Source organism: Lampetra fluviatilis, chromosome 16 (genome assembly GCF_964198595.1).
Source record: "Lampetra fluviatilis chromosome 16, kcLamFluv1.1, whole genome shotgun sequence".
NCBI lineage: Eukaryota > Metazoa > Chordata > Hyperoartia > Petromyzontiformes > Petromyzontidae > Lampetra > Lampetra fluviatilis.
Window position 1 is genome coordinate 14,326,866 of NC_136290.1, and position 19,614 is coordinate 14,346,479.

At 56.7% G+C, this 19,614-nt stretch overlaps 1 protein-coding gene across 1 annotated transcript in view; it reads left to right on the forward strand.

The window, feature by feature from the left end:
- LOC144936585 (uncharacterized) overlaps positions 1-19,614 on the forward strand; it is a 48,038-nt gene that overhangs the window by 11,368 nt on the left and 17,056 nt on the right. Inside the window, exons 3-6 of the mRNA XM_078863805.1 lie at positions 16,710-16,833; positions 17,218-17,331; positions 17,456-17,542; positions 18,071-18,255. Coding sequence (XP_078719931.1) covers positions 16,710-16,833; positions 17,218-17,331; positions 17,456-17,542; positions 18,071-18,255 — 510 coding nt within the window. The remainder of the gene's footprint in view (positions 1-16,709; positions 16,834-17,217; positions 17,332-17,455; positions 17,543-18,070; positions 18,256-19,614) is intronic.

The following is a 19,614-nucleotide window of genomic DNA, read 5'->3' on the forward strand; positions in this document are numbered from 1 at the left end:
GCGTTCCGCTGAGACTGCACAGCGAGGGAGTGTGTGTCTGTGTGTCTGTGGGGGAGCGGTGATACAGCCAGGGAGTGTGTGTCTGTGTGTCTGTGGGGGGAGCGGTGATACAGCGAGGGAGTGTGTGTCTGTGTGTCTGTGGGGGGAGCGGTGATACAGCGAGGGAGTGTGTGTCTGTGTGTCTGTGGGGGGAGCGGTGGCACAGCGAGGGAGTGTGTGTCTGTGTGTCTGTGGGGGAGCGGTGGCACAGCGAGGGAGTGTGTGTCTGTGTGTCTGTGGGGGGAGCGGTGGCACAGCGAGGGAGTGTGTGTCTGTGTGTCTGTGGGGGGAGCGGTGGCACAGCGAGGGAGTGTGTGTCTGTAGGGGGAGCGGTGGTACAGCGAGGGAGTGTGTGGCTGTGTGTCTGTGGGGGGAGCGTTGGCGCAGCGGTTAGTGCACTGCGCTACGAACCCGGCAGAGACCCGAGTTCAATGCCCGCTCGCCACCAACATCAGTGGCGAATATTCAGCCGGTCCTGAACCTTCCATAGGTTGACTCGGCCTTAAACGAGAATTGGGGAGATAAAGGCGGCCGGGGGTGGTGCTGGCCAGCAACCCCTTCGTGCCCCGTGCTGTCCTTCATAGGTGCTCGCTAACGACACTTGCCCCAGCAGTCTCCTAAATGCTATACGGGGGAGCTTTTTCTTTGTGTGAGGGTCTGTGCGAGTGTGAGTTTGCGTGTTACGGACGGGCGAGTGTGTATTTTGCAATCAAAGTGCACCTATCCTGGCACAAGCGTCGTGGTGAGGTCACCGGCACTTAGTGGCGAATGTTGGCTGTTGTGAGGGTGCGGCAGAGGGCATCGGCCACATCCTCACCATCACGACTCTCTCGTTACAATAATCGTCATCGCAGAATAATTGAGGATCGCCATCCACCATCATCATCATCCATCATCATCATCCATAACCATCCTCGCCAAGTCTTCATTTGTCAATGATTATATTCCCAGTCGCTGTGTTGGCTGGCGTAGGTAGCACGTGACTTGTAGCGTCAGTAGCCGCAGCATGGTTAGCGAGGGCTATGCTGGATGCGGTGTGCCGGGCGGGGAAGTTTCCTGCGGGTCGCCAATCCGGGCAGACCCTACTTGAATCACCAATCGTCAGCCCTCACCAGCCACCATCCATCACCAACCCTCACCATCCCCACACCGCTCCTCACCACCTTGCTCACCGCTCCTCGCCACCCGTCACCCTCTCTCTCGGCAGCTGCTTAAGTCGGGTAACTCGAGATAGGTTGTGGTGACGTCACTGCGGGTGCTCATTACCGACCCCCAGCAGAGACCCCCCCCCTCTCCTTACCCCCCCCCACACTTGTCCAATCCCAGGGGTCCGCGTGACCCCCTCCTCTCTTGCTTATGCGGGCAGTGCGGGTGATACCATTCATAGGGGGGGTCGGCAGGGAGGGGCCCATTAGCATATGTCACAAACATCCCGACTTGCGGTAGTGGGTGGCTTTATCTGGAATCAACCTCCCGCAGTCATCCACAACCACCACTAATCACCCACCACCACCGCCACCAGCACCACCAAACACCACCACCAACCATCCTCCACGTTTGGTGGGCGGTGGTGGTGGGTGGTTGGTGTGTCTGGACAATCGTCACGGAGTCTCAAGACTCCGTGTCAGGAGGGTGCCGCTCCGCCGAGGTGCTTGGGCCCTGAGCGGTGAGGGTCCCGCGGCTTCGTGTGGCCACGGGACCGGAGAACCCGGAGAGAACCCGGCACGTGCTGCTGGGTACGAGCGGGGGACACCCATAGCTCCGCTACGCGTCAACCCGCTTGCTGTACTGCAACCTCTTGGCGACTCGAGTTCGATTCCCGCTCACGGCCAATAACAGTGGCGAATATTTGAACCGGTCCTGGGCCTCCCCTACGTCGACTCGGCGTCAAATGAGTAACTGGTGCGGTACGTAAACATCGCCACTCGGGAGACAAAGGCGGCCGGGCGTGGTGTTGACCACCCACCCCCTCGTGTGCCCTGCCGGCCTTCATAAGCGCTACTCGCTAACAGCACTTGCCCAAAACGCCTGTTAAGGCTATACGGGGGATCTTTGTCTTGTTTATGCGTGTGGGGAGCGGTCGCATCGCGGTTAGCGCGCTGCGCCACGAACACGGTGACCCGAGTGTGTCATTGAGAGGGGGAGTGCGTTTTAGAAAGTGTGTGAACGAGAGTGTGTCAGATAGAGAGAGTTTGAGAGAGTGTCAGAATATGTGCAAGAGAGAGTGTGTCACAGTGTATTCAAGAGTGTGTCAGCGTTTCAGTATTTAAGGCAGTGTAAGAGTGTGGTTAGGGTGCGTGTAAGCATGCTCTTTCGGCAGCAGCGTGTCAAATGGTGTGTGTGTGAGAGAGAGAGAATGTGTATGAGCATGTAGGTCTGAGTGCGTTCGTCACAGGATGTGTGCGTGTCAGTGCTCGCAAACATCACTTGCTCCATCAGTCTATGTAGGCTATATGGGGGACCTTTATCTATGTTTTGTGAGAGTGTTTGTGCGTGTCGAGTTGGCCTCAAATGAGTAGCTGGTGCGGTGTGTGAACATCGTCACTCGGGAGATGAAGGTGGCCGGGCGTGTTGGCCTTCGTGTGCTGTGCTTAATAGGTGATCGCTAACAGCACTCTGCCAAACATTGTAATGCGGTGTGTAGACCGTCAGCACTGGGGAGACAAAGGCGGCTCGCTAACAACACACTTGCGCCGACGGTCTATATGGGGTATCTTTGTCTTTGTTTTGTGAGAGTGTGTAAGAGTGAGCACGTGTGTGAGAAAATGTGTAAAATCATAGCACCCACGTGATTATTTTTCTCGCGCTGTAAGGTTCACATGCGGAGAAGCAAGCCGAGATGCCACACTATCCAGCAGCGGATAGACCAAGGACGGTGCCTCCACGGATCAAAGCATGTTACCTGCAGATTCAAGAAGTTGCAGGGCTGCACCTGCACCCTTGTGAGATTCAGGGGTTTTATTTTAATCGAGCGAACCTGCTGATTCACTGGGTTTCCATTGACGAGGGGAAACAAGTCACATTTTCCCATCGATATTTCCCCTTTTTTATAATTATTCGTGTAACTTTTAGCCACTTGTAGGTTGTTTTTTTCCGAAACGAAATCGCTTCTTTGCTAGCGGCCTCCAGTGCCGGCGTGCGCACGCTCTTCACCCGGATCGCTTGCCGATTCTATCCGCCTGCCACCGCGCGGAATTGGTGACGTGCGGCTCACTGCACGGGCGTCACCGTCTGCCATGAAATCTGCCACGCGTCTCTCTTGTCTCGTCCTTCACGACGTACGCACCACGGGAAGGGGGGGGGGCAGAGTCAGGGTTGTAATACCCTGGCAAAAGAAAAAGGGATGGGAATAGGCAGAGAGAAGAGAGAGGAACTAAGGGGACCAGGATGGAGAAGGAACCGAGAGACGGGAGCAAAGGGTTCAGGAAAGATGACGATGGGGAGGGAGAGCCTGCGGGGAGAGGGGGAGGGGTTCAGAGTGGGGGTGGCCACACAGAAGCCACGTGATTTACTGGAGGCTTGATTGAGCTGGTTTAGAGAGAGCGAGAGATGAACGGGATGTATTGGAGTCAAACTCGGCAGCGGTGAGTGGCGGCGCCGTGCTGCGGCACCGTCTCTCTCTCGGGGTCGTGTTGGGCGCGGTGCTCGGAGTCACCGCGTCACCGCGCGACCGTTCGGCATAGAGACCGCCGCCGGGTACTCATTAACCTGGCACTGGTGCCAGCCTGTACCACCACAACAACACACAACCACCACCGCAGGTGCCAGCTTGTACCACCACCACCACCACCACAACAACACACAACCACCACCACTAGTGCCAGCCTGTACCACGACAACAACACACAACCACCACCGCAGGTGGCAGCCTGTACCACGACAACAACACACAACCACCACCACTGGTGGCAACCTTCCACCATCATCACCAGCCACACACCATGACAAGCACTCACCGCCACAACAACAGCACAACCGCCACAACAACAACCACCACTATCACCACATCTGAAACAACTGCTACCACCACGCAGTACCAACCTTCCACCATCACCGCCATACACATACCACGATAAGCACCCAACACAACCACCACCACCGCAGCCGCAACAACACAAACCACCACAACCACTATCACAAAGACACCACCCACCACCGCAGACCAATATCACCTCCCACTCACCCGCAACGCTACCACACAACAGCAGCAGCAGTATCACCGCCACCACCTATGATGAATCACTGGTAGAGTGTAGTCAGCAGTACTGGGCTTGGACTAGCTACAGTCCTTAGCGAGAGGTACACTTAACGTGGTGTGCCGTAGGTGGAAATATGGGGTCGCGGGCACGAACAAATCCCAGCTGGAATAGATAGCTGGCAATAACCCCACTAGATGCCAGCCCAAAATACTCTCACTATTTAAATAGTGAAAACTATTTACAACAATGGAACAGCCGCACTGATACTGCACATAGCACTCGACCACACAGTGAAACTGGACGAAGTGACCCACAGAGACACGGGGGGGTGGTGGTTTTGATAACTGGATGGGACAAACTCCTGCCTCGGTATCAATGGGGAAATCATCGTGCGCCATCTCTCGTCCGCTGACGTCACATACAATATGACGTCACAATTCTCAACGATTACCGGTTCCCGACTCTTCGTTCACCAGCAAGCGATTCACTGGTTCCGGCTCCACAACCATAGATCACCGATCTTTGTAGCCGTATTCTCTTGCTCACCTACGGCGGACAAAACGCCCGAATGTGAGTTTGAATTCCATTGAATTTATTTATAAACTTGAAAAATCTGAAAATCTGCGTCGCTCATTCGGCCGCAATCACGGAGAGCATTCGTCCGGCGTGGAGATGGAGCGATGAAACCAGTTAGCGCGCAGGCCTGGGTCACGCGAGTACCCGGTGCGGTCGGTAGACATCGCCACAGGGGAGACAAAGGCGGCCGTGCGTGGTGCTGGCCACCCACCCCCTTGCGTGCCGAGCCGGCCTTGTAGGTGCTACTCGCTGACGGCACTTGCTCTTACAATCTGTTCAGGCTACACGGGGGATCTTTGTGTTTGCGTGGCTTGTGAGTGCCCTCTCATCTTCTGCGCCCCTTCAACCCCCTCTTGGCTGAGTAATGACTCCTGTTGAACGCGTCTCATCCCGGCCATGGGAACCCACGCGTGGAGAGGGGGTGGGAGCGGGGGGATGAGTGGGGGGGGTCAGCAGAGGTCAGAGTTTGGAGATGCGGCTAGTGACGCCAAACACTCTGTCTCCTTACTCTCCCCGTCTCCCCCCTCCCTCCCCCTCGCCTCCCCCCTCCCTCCCCCTCCCTCCCCCTCGTCTCCCCCTCTCACCCCGGCTCCCCCTTACTCTCCCCTGCATCTCCACTTTCCCCCTTTCTCCCCTCCTATCTCAAGCAATTGCAGGGCTCCACCTTTACCTTTACATGAGAGCTGCGGGGGACGGGGGATTTCCCCGGGGGAAGAGAAGCAGCGAGAGAGCAGTTGCTGTGACCTGCCGTGTGACTTTGGGGGTTCCCCTTTAGAGGGGGGGCAGCGTTAGGGGTACTCCCACAGAGGACATGCGGATCACAGGAGCCTCTCTTAGCGTTAGAGGAAACAACGAGACCCTGACCTTTGCAACCCCGGGGCGGACTCACTTGACCCGCGGTGATGGGCGTCGGTGTGACCCTGACCCTGGCGCGTGTGACGAGCGTTTGCCTCGAGCGGCGTCGTCCGTGCAGCCTGCAGCTCGCTCCCCTGCACAGTCCACCGCCGTGCGCAGCGTCTCGTCTGTCCGTCCTCGACTCGCATTCCTTCAGCCAATCACAGCGAGTGCTTTGCGCGCGCGCGAGGAAACCCGAGCGCCCGCAGACAACCCACGCGCGTGAGGGGGCAACGCTCTATCCAAGCACAGATGGGATGTCGGTTCACACATTTTGCCGCGTCGCCTGATTCCTGGGCGAGCCAGGACACGGCTCCTCCTCGACGCCCCCCACCCACGGGAAGGAGGAGGGAGTTTCGCAACATCTGTGCGTGATCTACCAACCCTTGCTGCTGCTGCTGCTGCCTCCGCACACAGCGCCGGATCACAGGGGGTGACGTGCAGCGTAGCCACCACCCACAACCGCCGTCAGCTTCATGTGGACATTCAATACCCCAAGAAGAAGAGGAGGCCATCGTGAGCTGGGCGTCAGGGTCCAAATTTGCCAAACGTTAACATTTACACGGCAAGTTGCACGTACGCATGCTGAACGTCTTTCGCGCCGTACGTAGCCAACCGTGATAATTAATCGGAGGTGTTTACCGCGTAAGCATAGCAGGACCCCCCTGCGAGAGAGTCTTGAGACTCAGCGAGGCTTTCCGGGGTAAGCAAGTGTACTATTAATAATAATTGTAATAAAAATGTGAAATCCGCAATGAATAGGCATGAATGTGAGATGTGAATATTCATGAATGAGTCGTGAATATGCATGATCGTGACCATTCATTGTAACTGAACACATCAAGGTACAAAAGGCCGACCTCGGGAGAACATCAAAGGCAACAAATAGGAGCTCGCAAACACGGCAGAGCGCACACAGACAAAGCCGCTCCCCGTAGCCTGTCACAGGCAAGCGCTGAGAGTGAGTTAGCACCTATGAAGGCTGTCACGGCACTGAGGGGGTGGGTAGGCCAACACCACGCCCGGCTGCCTTTGTCTCTCCAATGCTGACGTCACACCGGACCACGTAGTAATTAAAGTCGACCGAGGAATCCCACTCGGGTCGCGCCGGGTTCACAGCGCGGTGTGCTAACCACTGTGCCACCGCTCTCCACGTGCAGGGGCAGGCGCACACATTCTCCACCACCACCACCATCATCGCTTGGTCACATTCTCTCGGGCTTGACTGTCCCAGTTAAGTGTGCAAGCGAGTCTGCCGTGTGAGGGAGACAAAGGCGGCCGGGCGTGATGTTGGCTACCCACCCCCTCGTGTGCCGTGCCACATTTCATAGGTGCTCGCGAACGACTGGGATCTTTGCCTGCACGTGGGTAGTGTGTGGTGTGTAGTAGTGTGTGTAGTAGTATGTGTGTGTAGTAGTATGTGTGTGTAGTAGTATGTCTGTGTGTAAACACGCGGTGAATTCCTCAATTGACCCGCACACGGAGCGCGTCTGGTGCGAGTCTGTGCAGGAGTGAGCTTGCGCCCTGGGCCACTGACGCGTAAACATGCTCACACACCCACACACTCCCACACGTACACACATTTACACCCATACACACCCCTACACATACACTCACATGTACAATCACACCCACATACACCTCCATACAAAGACCCCCGTATAGCCTTCGCAGAATGTTGGGACAAGTGCTGTTAGCGAGCACCTATGAAGGCCGGCACGGCACACGGGGGGGAAGGGGTGGGCGGCCAGCACGACGCCCGGTCGCCTTTGTCTTCCCAGTGTCGATGTTTACACACCGCGCCAGGTACTCTTTTGAGGCTGAGTCGACCTATGGATGGTCCAGGACCGGTTCAGATAATCGTCACTGGTGCGAGCTGGAATCGAACTCGGGTCGCCAGGTTCGTAGCCACCCATGCCCATACAAAGACAAAGACCCCCCCCCCAACACCTGAAAGCACGTGGTGAGGCAGGTAAACATAAAGCATGAGTTCAATTCTGTCTGTGGGGTGGGGGGGCTTTGACGGGGAAGGGCAGGGGGAGGTGGTTCGTGTGGGGATCGGGAGGGGGCAGCAGGGGTGGTAGAGGGGGGTACTGACCACGTACATTCCTTCTCGGGCCAGGAATACCACTCCCCCACTTCTCGTCAGCTGCCAGCTGCGAACAAAAGCAAGCATCGTAAAACTTAACGATCATCTTCTCACAAGAGCCGGTCTCTTGGTACATAAACCTGACGACGCCCAACCTTGTTCATCCGCAGCAGCAGCATTGAGGATAAATCAACGGAAGCGATTTTTATTCTTTGAGCCATTGTCCCAAATGTAGACTCTTCACTTCTGCTGAATCTGCTTGCGAGTATTGCTCTTCAACTTCATCGGTTAATTGTCAAATCGCGTGTACACCACGTTTCGATTGAATGTTGCCGTGTGTGGCTGTGTCTCGTGGCGGAGTGTTTCACGACGCCACATTTGGCCGGATCTCCAGGTCGCCTGCCTAATAATAGTAATAACTTAACGAATCGCAATCGGATGAAGCATCCTCCTCCTGTGGCTGCCAGCACCCGCGTGCCGAGTGACCCATTGAAGTCTTCCTCCCAACCGCCTCACGTTGGAGCGCCCCACGTCTCCATCGCCGTTTCCTGCCCCGCTTCCGTGACGCAAGTGGGGCCCGCGCGGGACATTTTGACTGCGACCGAATTCTGGGTCAAAAGAAAATTCGCCGTGGATCCAATTCGTTTTTTGCCCTCGGTGGTGCACAAGCACCATTCAATAACAACAACCACACTCAACGCGACCCGTGTCAATAACAACAACGCGTGTGTGTGTGTGTAGCTTTAAAACTAACAGACTGTTGGGGCAAGTGCTGTTAGCGAGTAGCACCTATGAAGACCGACACGACACACGAGGGGGTGGGTGGCCAGAACTACACCCGGCCTCCTTTGTCTCCCCAGTGGCGATGTCAACACATCGTGCCAGGTACTCATTTGAGGCTAAGTCGACCTAGGGGAGGCCAAGGACCTGTTCAGATAATCGTCACTGGAGTTGGCCGTGCTCTTACAATCTGTTACGGATATACTGGTGGTCTTTGTCTTAAAATAACATTTAAAAAAATACACAATCGGCGACATTTCGGACAATGTCCCATCTTCAGAGCACATTTTTACGTGGAATGAAGGACAATTGCTCGAAACGTCGCCGATTGTATAGACATTTTTTTTTTATTTTAAGGCGACGGTGTTGTTGAAGGACGAGTTGGAGGCGTTTTGTGTCGAATGTGAACTGCAGCTGCCAGGTCGAGTTGAGACTCGAGTGCCGGTTACTCCCGGGAACTCCCTCCTGCCGTGCGACTGGAGATCTTATTGCATGAAGGATATCGGTTAAACCGGTAACCGGTTAAAACCAGTAACCGGTTAAACCCAGTTACCGGTTTTTCGTTGTTGTGTAAACGGTTGCTGGGAAAATGGGACCTGTTTGCCAGAATTAAAGTATGAAGAAATGAGACTAGGTTTTGCCCTATTCTCATTTTCAGGTTTTACCCTATTCTTATTTTTTCATACTTTGATACTGTCAAAAAGGTGCCACGTTGTAACTGCTCACTCCTGAAAGTGCAATGTCTTTGTGCTGTTCGCCGCTTGGCGTTCCCTGGTCCGACACTGACGAGACTGGGCCCTAAAGAAGGTGGTCTCTGGTGTAGGCCAATCAGCTCCAAAGGCAATGCCCAAATATTATCAGAGCGTGTTTGTTTGCATGTTCACCACAAGTACCGTATGTGTGGTTAATGCAGACTCGATTCCTTGAAAAAGGTTTCCATTTGGTGTTCGACCATCTTAACACCTTTTTTTATTGCCAGAAAGAGTAAAAGCTATTATATTTTCATACAGCTGCTGAGCATGGGGCCTAAAAGTCCAGACATTTCAAGCAGTCAGCATCAAACAGCACTCTCAGAGTTGTAATAGCCAAGCGTTTATTGAATTTGGGGAGGTTTTTTATATAATAGCTTGGGAGGGAGGGGGAGAGACGATGATGATGGGAGAGAGAATTCCCGGAGTGGAGGGGTGCGAGGGAAGCAGACAGAGAAGTGAGATGACCTGCGGTGTGGTCAGTGCCTCATGCGGGCCCATGAGGTTATAAAGGGGCCCTAAATAAAACAAAAAACACAAATATTAGCTTGCATAGTAAAGTAATACAACATTTTCATTTGCTATACAGCCAGATAATACGACAAATCGCTAACCTTAAACACCCAGTGGTTCATAAAAGTTGAAGGCGGTATAGTACTATACTGATAGAGCAAGTGCAGAATCACTGAACCGGAATTGATAGCTTGAAAGCATTTAGCGCGGGGCCCTTGAAAGTGCGGGGCCCGTCGCATGTGTAGCTACTTTTGCTACGAGGATAATCCGGCATTGGATGGATGGGTGAGTGGATGGATCAGTGGATTAGTGATTGGGTGATGGGAGTAGGTGAGTGGGTGAATTGCTGTGACCTGCAGTGTGGTGAGTGGGTGAGTGTACTGTGGTGACCTGCAGTGTGGTGCTTGAACACAGTGTGGTGGTAACGGTTCAGACGAAACAGTCAGTGTGTGGTATCAACCGAGCCCTCAACACGGGTGACATAATCCATGATTGAAGTTCGCGGGAACAGAACCGTGATAGTAGCTATAGAAGAGTGATAGGTGTTGTTGCAGTTGTTGGTACTGAACACGCAAGGTCCACGTGTACTACAGTGGGTACACACAGTCCAATACTGAAGTTGGTACACACACAGTGCACTACCACAGTTAGTACACACACAGTCCACTACTGAAGTGGGTACACACACTAAACGTGGACAGCAGGCGACTTGCCCGATCCGTGACCACGTGCTCAGACCCCCGCCAAAAATACTCCTCCGCACGCGCCAACTCTCTCGACCAATCGCGTCGCGAGCTGGCCCGGCGAGCCCCGCCCCTGCGGCCACTCCTCGCCTTGTACGGGCCGAGGGACTCTCGCCTCGCCAAAGGTGCGGTGGGGGCCACGTGGGGGGGGGGGGGGTAGTTCTGGGGGTGGGGGCCACGTGGTGGGGTGGTAGTTGTGGGGGCCACGTGGGGGGGGGGGTAGTTGTGGGGGTGGGGGCCACGTGGTGGTGGGGGGTGGTAGTACTGGAGGTGGGGGCCACGTGGTGGTGGGGGGTGGTACTTGTAGGGGTGGGGGCCACGTGGTGGGGGGGGGGGTGGTAGTTGTGGGGGTGGGGGCCACGTGGTGGGGGGTGGTAGTTGTGGGGGTGGGGGCCACGTGGTGGGGGTGGTAGTTGTGGGGGTGGCGGCCACGTGGTGGGAGGTGGTAGTTGTGGGGGGTGGTAGTTGTGGGGGTGGGGGCCACGTGGTGGGGGTGGTAGTTGTGGGGGTGGGGGCCACGTGGTGGGGGTGATAGTTGTGGGGGGCGGGGGTTGAGGGCTCGGGTGGTAGTGGTTGGTAAGGGACTGGAATGGGAAGTGAAACGGGGGGGGGGGGGTGCAATATGGAGAAGCGGGGGGAGAACAGCCATCACCTGTGCTTGCTCACCTGTGCACTGAATTGTTAACCAATCAGAGCTGCATAGCTCCGGCCCCAAGCGACCAGCAACAATCGGCACTATCGATGACGAAGATAGATAAGAGTGAGCGCGGTTCGTGAGTTGAGCGATGTTCTTGTTGTGAGAATTTGGAGGAGGGGGGGGGGGTTAAAGAGACGTTGGTGATGGGAGGGAAATTCCAGTGGTTCGGTGCGAGGAAAGTGTTGGGACCTGCCGTGTGGTGGCGGTGGTGGCGGCGGTGGTGGAGCCCACCTGTGTTAGGTTACCTGCGGCACTCGCCGTGCTGTTCCCGCCTGTACACTCGTGCACACCTTGCGCCCAGTGATGCCAGCTCACCTGTGCAGTCATAGACCTTGCCCTGGCTCAGCTGTTCAGGCGATGGCTCTCACCTGCATGGGGTTACCTGTGCAGTCATATAACCTGCCCTTACCTTCCTTCTAAGGGCACCGTGTTGCTGTTGGCGAGCGTGTCGCGTTGTCTGTGCATGACTACCACTGCCAACTCGGGTCGTCTGTGTTTGCTTCGCTGTACAGTCTGTTACGGTCACCAATGTTGTGACCAGTACCATGCCCGGCCGCCTTTGTCTCCCCAGTGTTGATGTTTACACACCTCACTGAGTTAACCGAGGGAAGGCCCACGACCGGTTCAGACATTCGTCTTGAGTCGTCGTGTGTCGCGTGGCGCGCTAACCGCTGCGCCACTGCTCCCAGTGTGCACACACACACACCAGTGTGTGTGTGTGTGTGCACACCAGTGTGCACACACACACACACACCCCAGTGTACACACACACACGCAAGGCGTACACTGGTGCCCCGTGTGCTACCTGAACTGCGTGTAGGTTCGTGCGTGAGTGTTGGCGTTGTCATACACTCAATGAGGATGTGGCGCTCAGCTGCAGGTCAAAGCGAGCTGCCTCCTTCACGATCCCGTCTCAAGATTCAGGCTCGTGATGTTGAACCAAGCGAGAGAGACCCTGGGGCCATTGGGCTGCCAGTCGGGGCCGATTGCCGCGGTGTTTCACGCCGGAACGCCACGCCCGCCCATAACCCTGGGGGCAGAGACGGTGACCGCTCGTGAAGGTCGTCGATCCGACACCAACGCAACGACGATGGTGGCGTGAGGCCGCGTCGCTCGTGGGGACTCCGCCTGGAAGATCCCTGAACTCGCTCACGGCTCAAAGGCGTCGCTGCCCACGGCGTGGAGGCGCCCAAGCGGTGGCGCTGCGGGAGGCACATTGAGGAGGAGGAGGAGGAGGCACGTGGAGGAGGAGGAGGAGGCACGGGCTCGGTTTGCTTCGCCTTCCCTGGGGGGTCGCGCAGAGGTCGTGGCGACGTGGGCGCCGCGCCGTGCGCTCCTGCGCGTCTCCTCCTGCCTCTCGTGGTGGTGCTGGTGGTGGTGGCGCTGGTGGTGGTTGTGGTGCTAGGCCAGGGCTCTCGGGTGTTCTTCGTGCTTTCGGAGTCCCTGACCCTCTGCTCACGATCATTAAGGACCTTCATGATGGTGAGCGGGCCCGGGTAAAACTACGTGGCCGGGAGTCAGAGCCTTTCCCTGTACACCTTGGGGTGTGACAGGGATGTCCTCTGGCTCCCACATTATTTAACATCTATTTTGACCACGTAGTTCCTGAAGCCTTCAATAGCTGTACCGGGGGAATTTCCATTTGGTACAGATATAATGGAAGGCTGATCGATGCCCGGGTGCGATCAAGGGATGGCTTCCTATTGGTCAACCATGTTATGTATGCCGATGATTTGGTAATAGCTGCTCATTCAGAGGAGGAGTTGGAGACGCTGCTGCTGAGACTGGAGAGTGCCACTAAGAGGTAGGGCCTTACCATCATCCCCACCAAAACGAAGCACCTGCCTGGGTATTTTGTACCATCGGACACTCCACCCCCACAACTCCCAATCGGTGATGGGGCAGTAGTGGAGAAAGTGGAGAGTTTCCCATACCTGGACAGTGTGCTCATGACCGGCTCCAGTTTAACAGCAGAGGTCTCACTCCGAATCAGTCGAGCGGCAATGTCTTTTCATCGGTTGCGTAACGCTCTGTGGAAGCTACCTGGTCTGTCGCTCCGCATGAAGCTTCAGGTCTTCTCGGCCACAGTCATTCCCTCCCTTCTCTACGCTTGCGAAACGTGGACCCCCCAAATGGAGCATCTTCGCCGGTTGGAAACATTTAGGCTGGCCTGCCTACAATCCATCCTGGGTTTAAACAGGCTGGATTGTGTGAGGAGCTCACAAATCCTTGAAAGATCTGGGCAAAGTCCCATCGGTGAGCTCCTCCGGCAGGCAAGCCTGCGTTGGCTTGGTCATGTAGCCCGCATGCCCAGCCACCGCATGCCTAAACAGCTTTTGTTCGGCCGGATCGAGGGGGCTAAACGGGTGCGGCACGGGCTAGAGAAGAGATGGAGTGATGTGGTACAGGAGGACGTGGAGCTGAGTGGACTTGCCGATGACTGGTACCAGCGGTGTCAAGATCGGCCTCTGTGGAGGAGGCTCGTGAAGGACGTTACTGGGCATTTGGAGCCAGTCGCCCTCCAGCAACAACGGAGGGCGGAGGAGTGACGCTCACAACAACAAGCGGAGCACCGGGTGGCTAAAGCACAGCAAGTTGGCACAGTAGGGGGCACAGGTGGTGCGTCAGCCAGTCATCTCGGTCATTTCAGTCAGTCGACCCGTGGCACCTGGGTCTGCCCCGTGACCTCCTGCCAGCGGGCGTTCGACACTTCACGTGGCCTCAGGGTGCACATGGCCTGGCACAAGCGTCGTGGTGATGTCACCACCACTTAGTGGCGAATGGCGGTTGTTGTTGTTGTGTGCCTATGTGTGTGTGCCTGTGTGTGTGCGCGTGTGTGCGCGTGTGTGTGCTGAGATTAGCTCGCAGCTGTGTTATAAATAGGCGCGTGCGTGTGTACGCGTGTGTGCGTGTTGGTGTAACTTGGTATGGGGTGCTGTGACCTGCGATTACGCGCACACGCGCGTGTGTGTATCTGCGTGTGTGTGTGGGGGGGGAGCGGTGGTGCAGCAGTTAGCGCGATTCGCTACAAACCCGGCGGACCCTAGTTCGATTCTCGCTCACGGCCAACACCAGTGACGATTGTCTCAACCGTTCCTGGGCCTCCCCTAGGTCAACTCAGCCTCCAATAAATAGCTGGTGCGGTGTGTAACCATCGCCACTGGGGAGACAAAGGCGGTCGGGCGTGGTGTTGGCATTTACTCGAAAGGTCGATGCTGTACGGGGGATGTCTTTGTTGGCTAACAGACGATTCCACGATCCGTGGATCTTTGTCACACACGGGTGTGTGCAAGAGGCTACCCGCGAAGTGTCTGTCTACATGTGGAGTGTTGTGTGTGCATGTGGTGTGTGTGTGTGCACGTGGTGGTGTGTGCACGTGGTGGTGTGTGTGTGCACGTGGTGGTGTGTGCACGTGGTGGTGTATGTGTGTGTGCATGTGGTGGTGGTGTGTGTGTGCACGTGGTGGTGTGTGCACGTGGTGGTGTGTGTGTGCACGTGGTGGTGTGTGTGTGTGTGCACGTGGTGGTGTGTGCACGTGGTGGTGTATGTGTGTGTGCATGTGGTGGTGGTGTGTGTGTGCACGTGGTGGTGTGTGCACGTGGTGGTGTGTGTGTGCACGTGGTGGTGTGTGTGTGTGTGCACGTGGTGGTGTGTGCACGTGGTGGTGTATGTGTGTGTGCACGTGGTGGTGTGTGTGTGCACGTGGTGGTGTGTGCACGTGGTGGTGTGTGTGTGCATGTGGTGTGTATGTGTGTGTGCATGTGGTGGTGGTGTGTGTGTGCACGTGGTGGTGTGTGTGTGTGCACGTGGCGGTGTGTGTGTGTGCACGTGGCGGTGTGTGTTTGTGTGCACGTGGTGGTGGTGTGTGTGTGCACGTGGTGGTGTGTGTGTGCACGTGGTGGTGTGTGTGTGTGTGTGCACGTGGTGGTGTGTGTGTGTGTGCACGTGGTGGTGTGTGTGTGTGCACATGGTGGTGTGTGTGTGTGTGTGTGCACGTGGTGGTGTGTGTGTGTGTGTGTGCACGTGGTGGTGTGTGTGTGTGCACATGGTGGTGTGTGTGTGTGTGTGCACGTGGTGGTGTGTGTGTGTGTGTGCACGTGGTGGTGTGTACGCGCGAGTCTTGTCTGGCTTAGCACAGATAAACAAAAACAGAACAAGTCCAGAAAACCTCAACACCGAAATCTGAAATCTCCCCAAAACCCCAAATCCACCCCCGACAACACTCCCACGGGAAGCGGCCGCACTCACTCCCCGCACCACAGCGGGCTTTGTGAGTGCGCGTGTGCAGCGGTTAACGCACTGTGCTATGAACCCCACGACCCAAGTTCGATTCCTGCTCACGGCGACCACCAACACCAGTGACGATGATTTATCTGAACTGGTCCTGGGCCTCCCCTAGGACGACTCAGCCTTAAATTAGTTCCTGGTGCGGTGTGTAAACATCCCTGCTGGGGAGACAAAGGCGGCCGGGAGTGCCCACCCCCTCGTGCGTCATGCCGGCCAACAAAGGTGCTCGCTAACAGCACTTGCCCCAACAGTCTGTTAATGCTACACGGGGGATTTTTGTCTTTGGGGTGACATCTCAGTCAACCCATAGCACCTGGGTCTGTCAACAAAGAGTCTTTGACGCGTCACATGATGGCCTCAAGGTGCACCTAACCTGGCACAAGCGCCGTAGTGACGTGTGTGTGTGACACGTGTGTTTGAATCGCTGTGCACACACGTGTGTGTAGGGCACGTGTGACTGTGTGTTGGTGTGAGTTACACCCCTCCCCTCTCTCCGCCCCCCCCCCCCCGTGGGCTCGGGTGTCCCCCCCCCCCTTATCCCCCCGCACTGCGAGCTCAGGGGTTTCGCTGCCAGCTTCACCCCCCCCCAATTCCCGGGACCCCCACTCCCTCCACCCCTCCACCCCACCCCTCCAGCGCCACAGCCCATACTCACTCCTCTACCCCCCACCTGGGACCCCCCCAATCACTCTTCTACCCTCCACCCGGGACCCCCCCAATCACTCCTCTACCCCGGACACCCCACCCCCCACTCCTCTACCCCTCCTCAATCCTCTACCCCCGACACTTCCTCTTCCTCCACCCTCTCCCCTGCCCCCCCCACCGCCTGCGCCCCCCAGGGCCCCCCCACTCTTGCGTGTTATCGTCGAATTACTGAGTGTTTACACGTGGAAGGAAACCGGAGAACCCGGAGAAAACCCTCGTGTGCGATGGGGAAACACTCTATCCCATACAGACGGGACAGTTTAGCTGCACCGCCTTCCGGCAGAACCAGGGTACGGCTCTTCCCTAACGCCCACGGGAAGGGAGTTCCACAGCATCTGCGCGGTGATCCACCAACCCTCGCTGCTGCCTCCGCAGCGCTGGATCGCAGCCGGGCTATCACCGTGCGGTGAAATGTATGAATGGCTGCGGTTGTGGCAGGGCCCCCGAGATCATCCTGGGGCTGCCGTTCTGCGAGGCGATCGACATGTGGTCCCTGGGCTGTGTCATCGCCGAGCTGTACCTGGGCTGGCCCCTCTACCCGGGGGCCCTGGAGTATGACCAGGTGAGCACCTCCTCCTCGCTCATCATCACCACCATCGTCACCATCGTCACCACCTCATTGCTCATCGCCATCCTTCATTGGCATCATAATGTTCCTCCTCCTGATCATCTCGTCGGAAGCCCACTTCACTTCAGAGTTCGCTCGTTACCCAGTCACGTGACCAGCCATTCACGTGACTAGCTAGACAGTCGCCTTTCAACCAGTCACGGTGATGGTCTCGTGTCTCAGCTTCCCCATGTATCCGTGTCCCTCCCTCTGTGTCCCCATGTCGCCGTGTCTCCGTGTCCAAATGTCCCTGTGTCTCCGTGTCCTAATGTCCCTGTGTCTCCGTGTCCTAATTTCCCTGTGTCTCCGCGTGTCTCTGCCCGTGTCTCCGCCGCACAGATCCGCTACATCTCGGAGACGCAGGGAGCCCCCCCGAACCGTCTGCTGAACATCGCCACGAAGACCTGCAAGTTCTTCCGGCAGGAAGGGCCCTACGGCTCATGGAGACTCAAGGTACGAGGTGACGCGGTTACACAAAGCGACATCACCCCCTAATGTGCTACTCGCTTACCGCACTTTGCCCCAACAATCTGTTGAGGCTATACAGGTGATCTTTTTCTTTGTGTGTATTGGGTAGACGCCACAGGAGCACGAGGCTGAGACGGGGCTCAAGTCGAAGGAGGCGAGGAAGTACATCTTCAGCTCCCTTGACGACATCGCACAGGTGCGCGGGTGTGTGTGCGTGTGGCAGAGTGCACGTGCGTGTGCGCGTGTGGCAGATTATGTGTGTGCGTGTGTGTGTGCTGATGTTGTGAGAGCTAAATGGGCGAGGCACGGGTTAGAGAAGAGATGGAGTTGCTGCGGTACAGGAGGATGTGGGGCTGAGTGGACTTGCCGATGACCGGTACCAGCGGTGTCAAAGATCGGCCTCTGTGGAGGAGGCTCATGAAGGACGCTACTGGGCAGTTGGAGGCAGTCACTCTCTAGCAGCAACAACGGAGGGCGGAGGAGTGACACAACAACGAGCGGAGTGCCGGGCGGCTAAAATGCAGCGAGTTGGCACAGTGAGGAGTACAGGTGGTGCATCTGCCAGTCACCTCGGTCAGTCAACCAATGGCACATGGGTCTGTCCCGTGACCTCCTGCTAGTGGGCGTTCGACACTTCACGTGGCCTTGGCCTCAAAAGTGTTCGCTACCAGCACTGGCTACATGGGGGATCTCCATCGCTGCTTCTCTCTCTGTGCCTGCGCAGCTGCACCCGTCGCTGGAGTGCGACGCGCTGGAGGGGTTGGCGGAGCGCTGCGATCGCCGGGAGTTTGTGGAGCTGCTCACCCGCATGCTGCGCCTCGACACGGAGCAGAGGGCCACTCCTCACGAAGTGCTCGCTCACCCCTTCCTCACCATGAGCCACCTGCTCGAGCATCAGCTCACCCAGCAGTACGTGTGCTTGCACACACGCACGCACGCACGGACACACAGACACATGTCGTTTGTCCGTCGGTGAGTGAGTGAGTTCGAGTGCCCAGTGGATTTTGCTGCACCAAGTGAGAACTCGAGAGGCCAGGAGAGGAGTCCCATTGTGAAAGAGTGACCTCGGGCGTAGAGGGCGATAATAATAATAATAATAAAAAAATACATTTATAAAATCCATCCACGAAGTTCATAGGTATATAAGTATTACAAAGTCCAGAGTCCACTGGTCATACGTGGGAAGTGGTGCTGTTGCTGTTGAGGACTCGCCGTAGAGGAAACCGGACACATTTCTCAAAGAAAATAATTGCCCAATGACACGTCATCGTCACCAATGAAGCACTCGGCGAGGACTCGTGCGTGCGAGCCCTCGCGTTGGACGGAGTTTCGACAGAATCCGCCGTGCTGCGTGTGCCTGATTGTTCTCCCTGGTTTTAGGGTCGCATCTCACGCCCAACCCCCCCTTCCCTTTGCCCCCAACCGCTGGTGGAGCCCACGTGCGCTTGGGCCCCCTGCCAGCTAGTCGCTCCGCCAGACTGACACAGACGGCGCCTGAGTATTTTGGTGGCTGGTGGCCCCCTGGGGGATGGGGAGGGACGGGGAGGTGGGGGGGTATGGGGGGGCGGATGTGGCCGGGGTGGGGAGGGAAGGCCATGCCAAGTGGGGGATGGATTGTGCCGGAGCAACTCAGGATCGCAGACCGCAAGGTCAAAAGGTCATCTCTGTGCTCCCTTTGGAAAAAAAATCCCAAACTCAAATTAGACGTGTCGGTATCGGGCGGGGGGGAGAAGGGGGTATCTGGATAAGGGGGGCGCACAGTGGGAGGGGCGGGGGAGCCGCGGGGGGTGATCGTGTGCGGTTTTAAGATGACACTAGGGATGGCTACAATATGGGATCGGAATCTGTGTTTATATTTGTATCATCCTCGATTCGTCCGGGCCGCGTGTGGTCAGCTGGCCTCGCGTGGAGAGGTAAAGTGTGGGTATCTCCCCGCCCCCTCCGGCCAGTGTGGAGTGGCTGAGTAGGCCAAACACCCTCGAGAGCTTCCTCTGTCGGGCGCCCGCCAGCGGCGGCGCTAGTGAGCAGTTTCAGGGCTGCACCTTTCTATTAGTGGGGGTGGTTGGTGAAGGGTTAGTGGTAGGTGGGTGAGTAATGGGTGAGCTGTGGACGAGTGATGAGTGAATGGTGCTGAGCGGTTGGTAAGTGGTTGGTGAGTGCTGGATGATGAGTGCAGAGTGAGTGATGGTGAGCGGTGGGTGAGAGGTTATTGATGAGTGGTTGATAAGTTAGGAGTGGGTGTTGGTGAGCCATTGGTGAGCAGTTAGT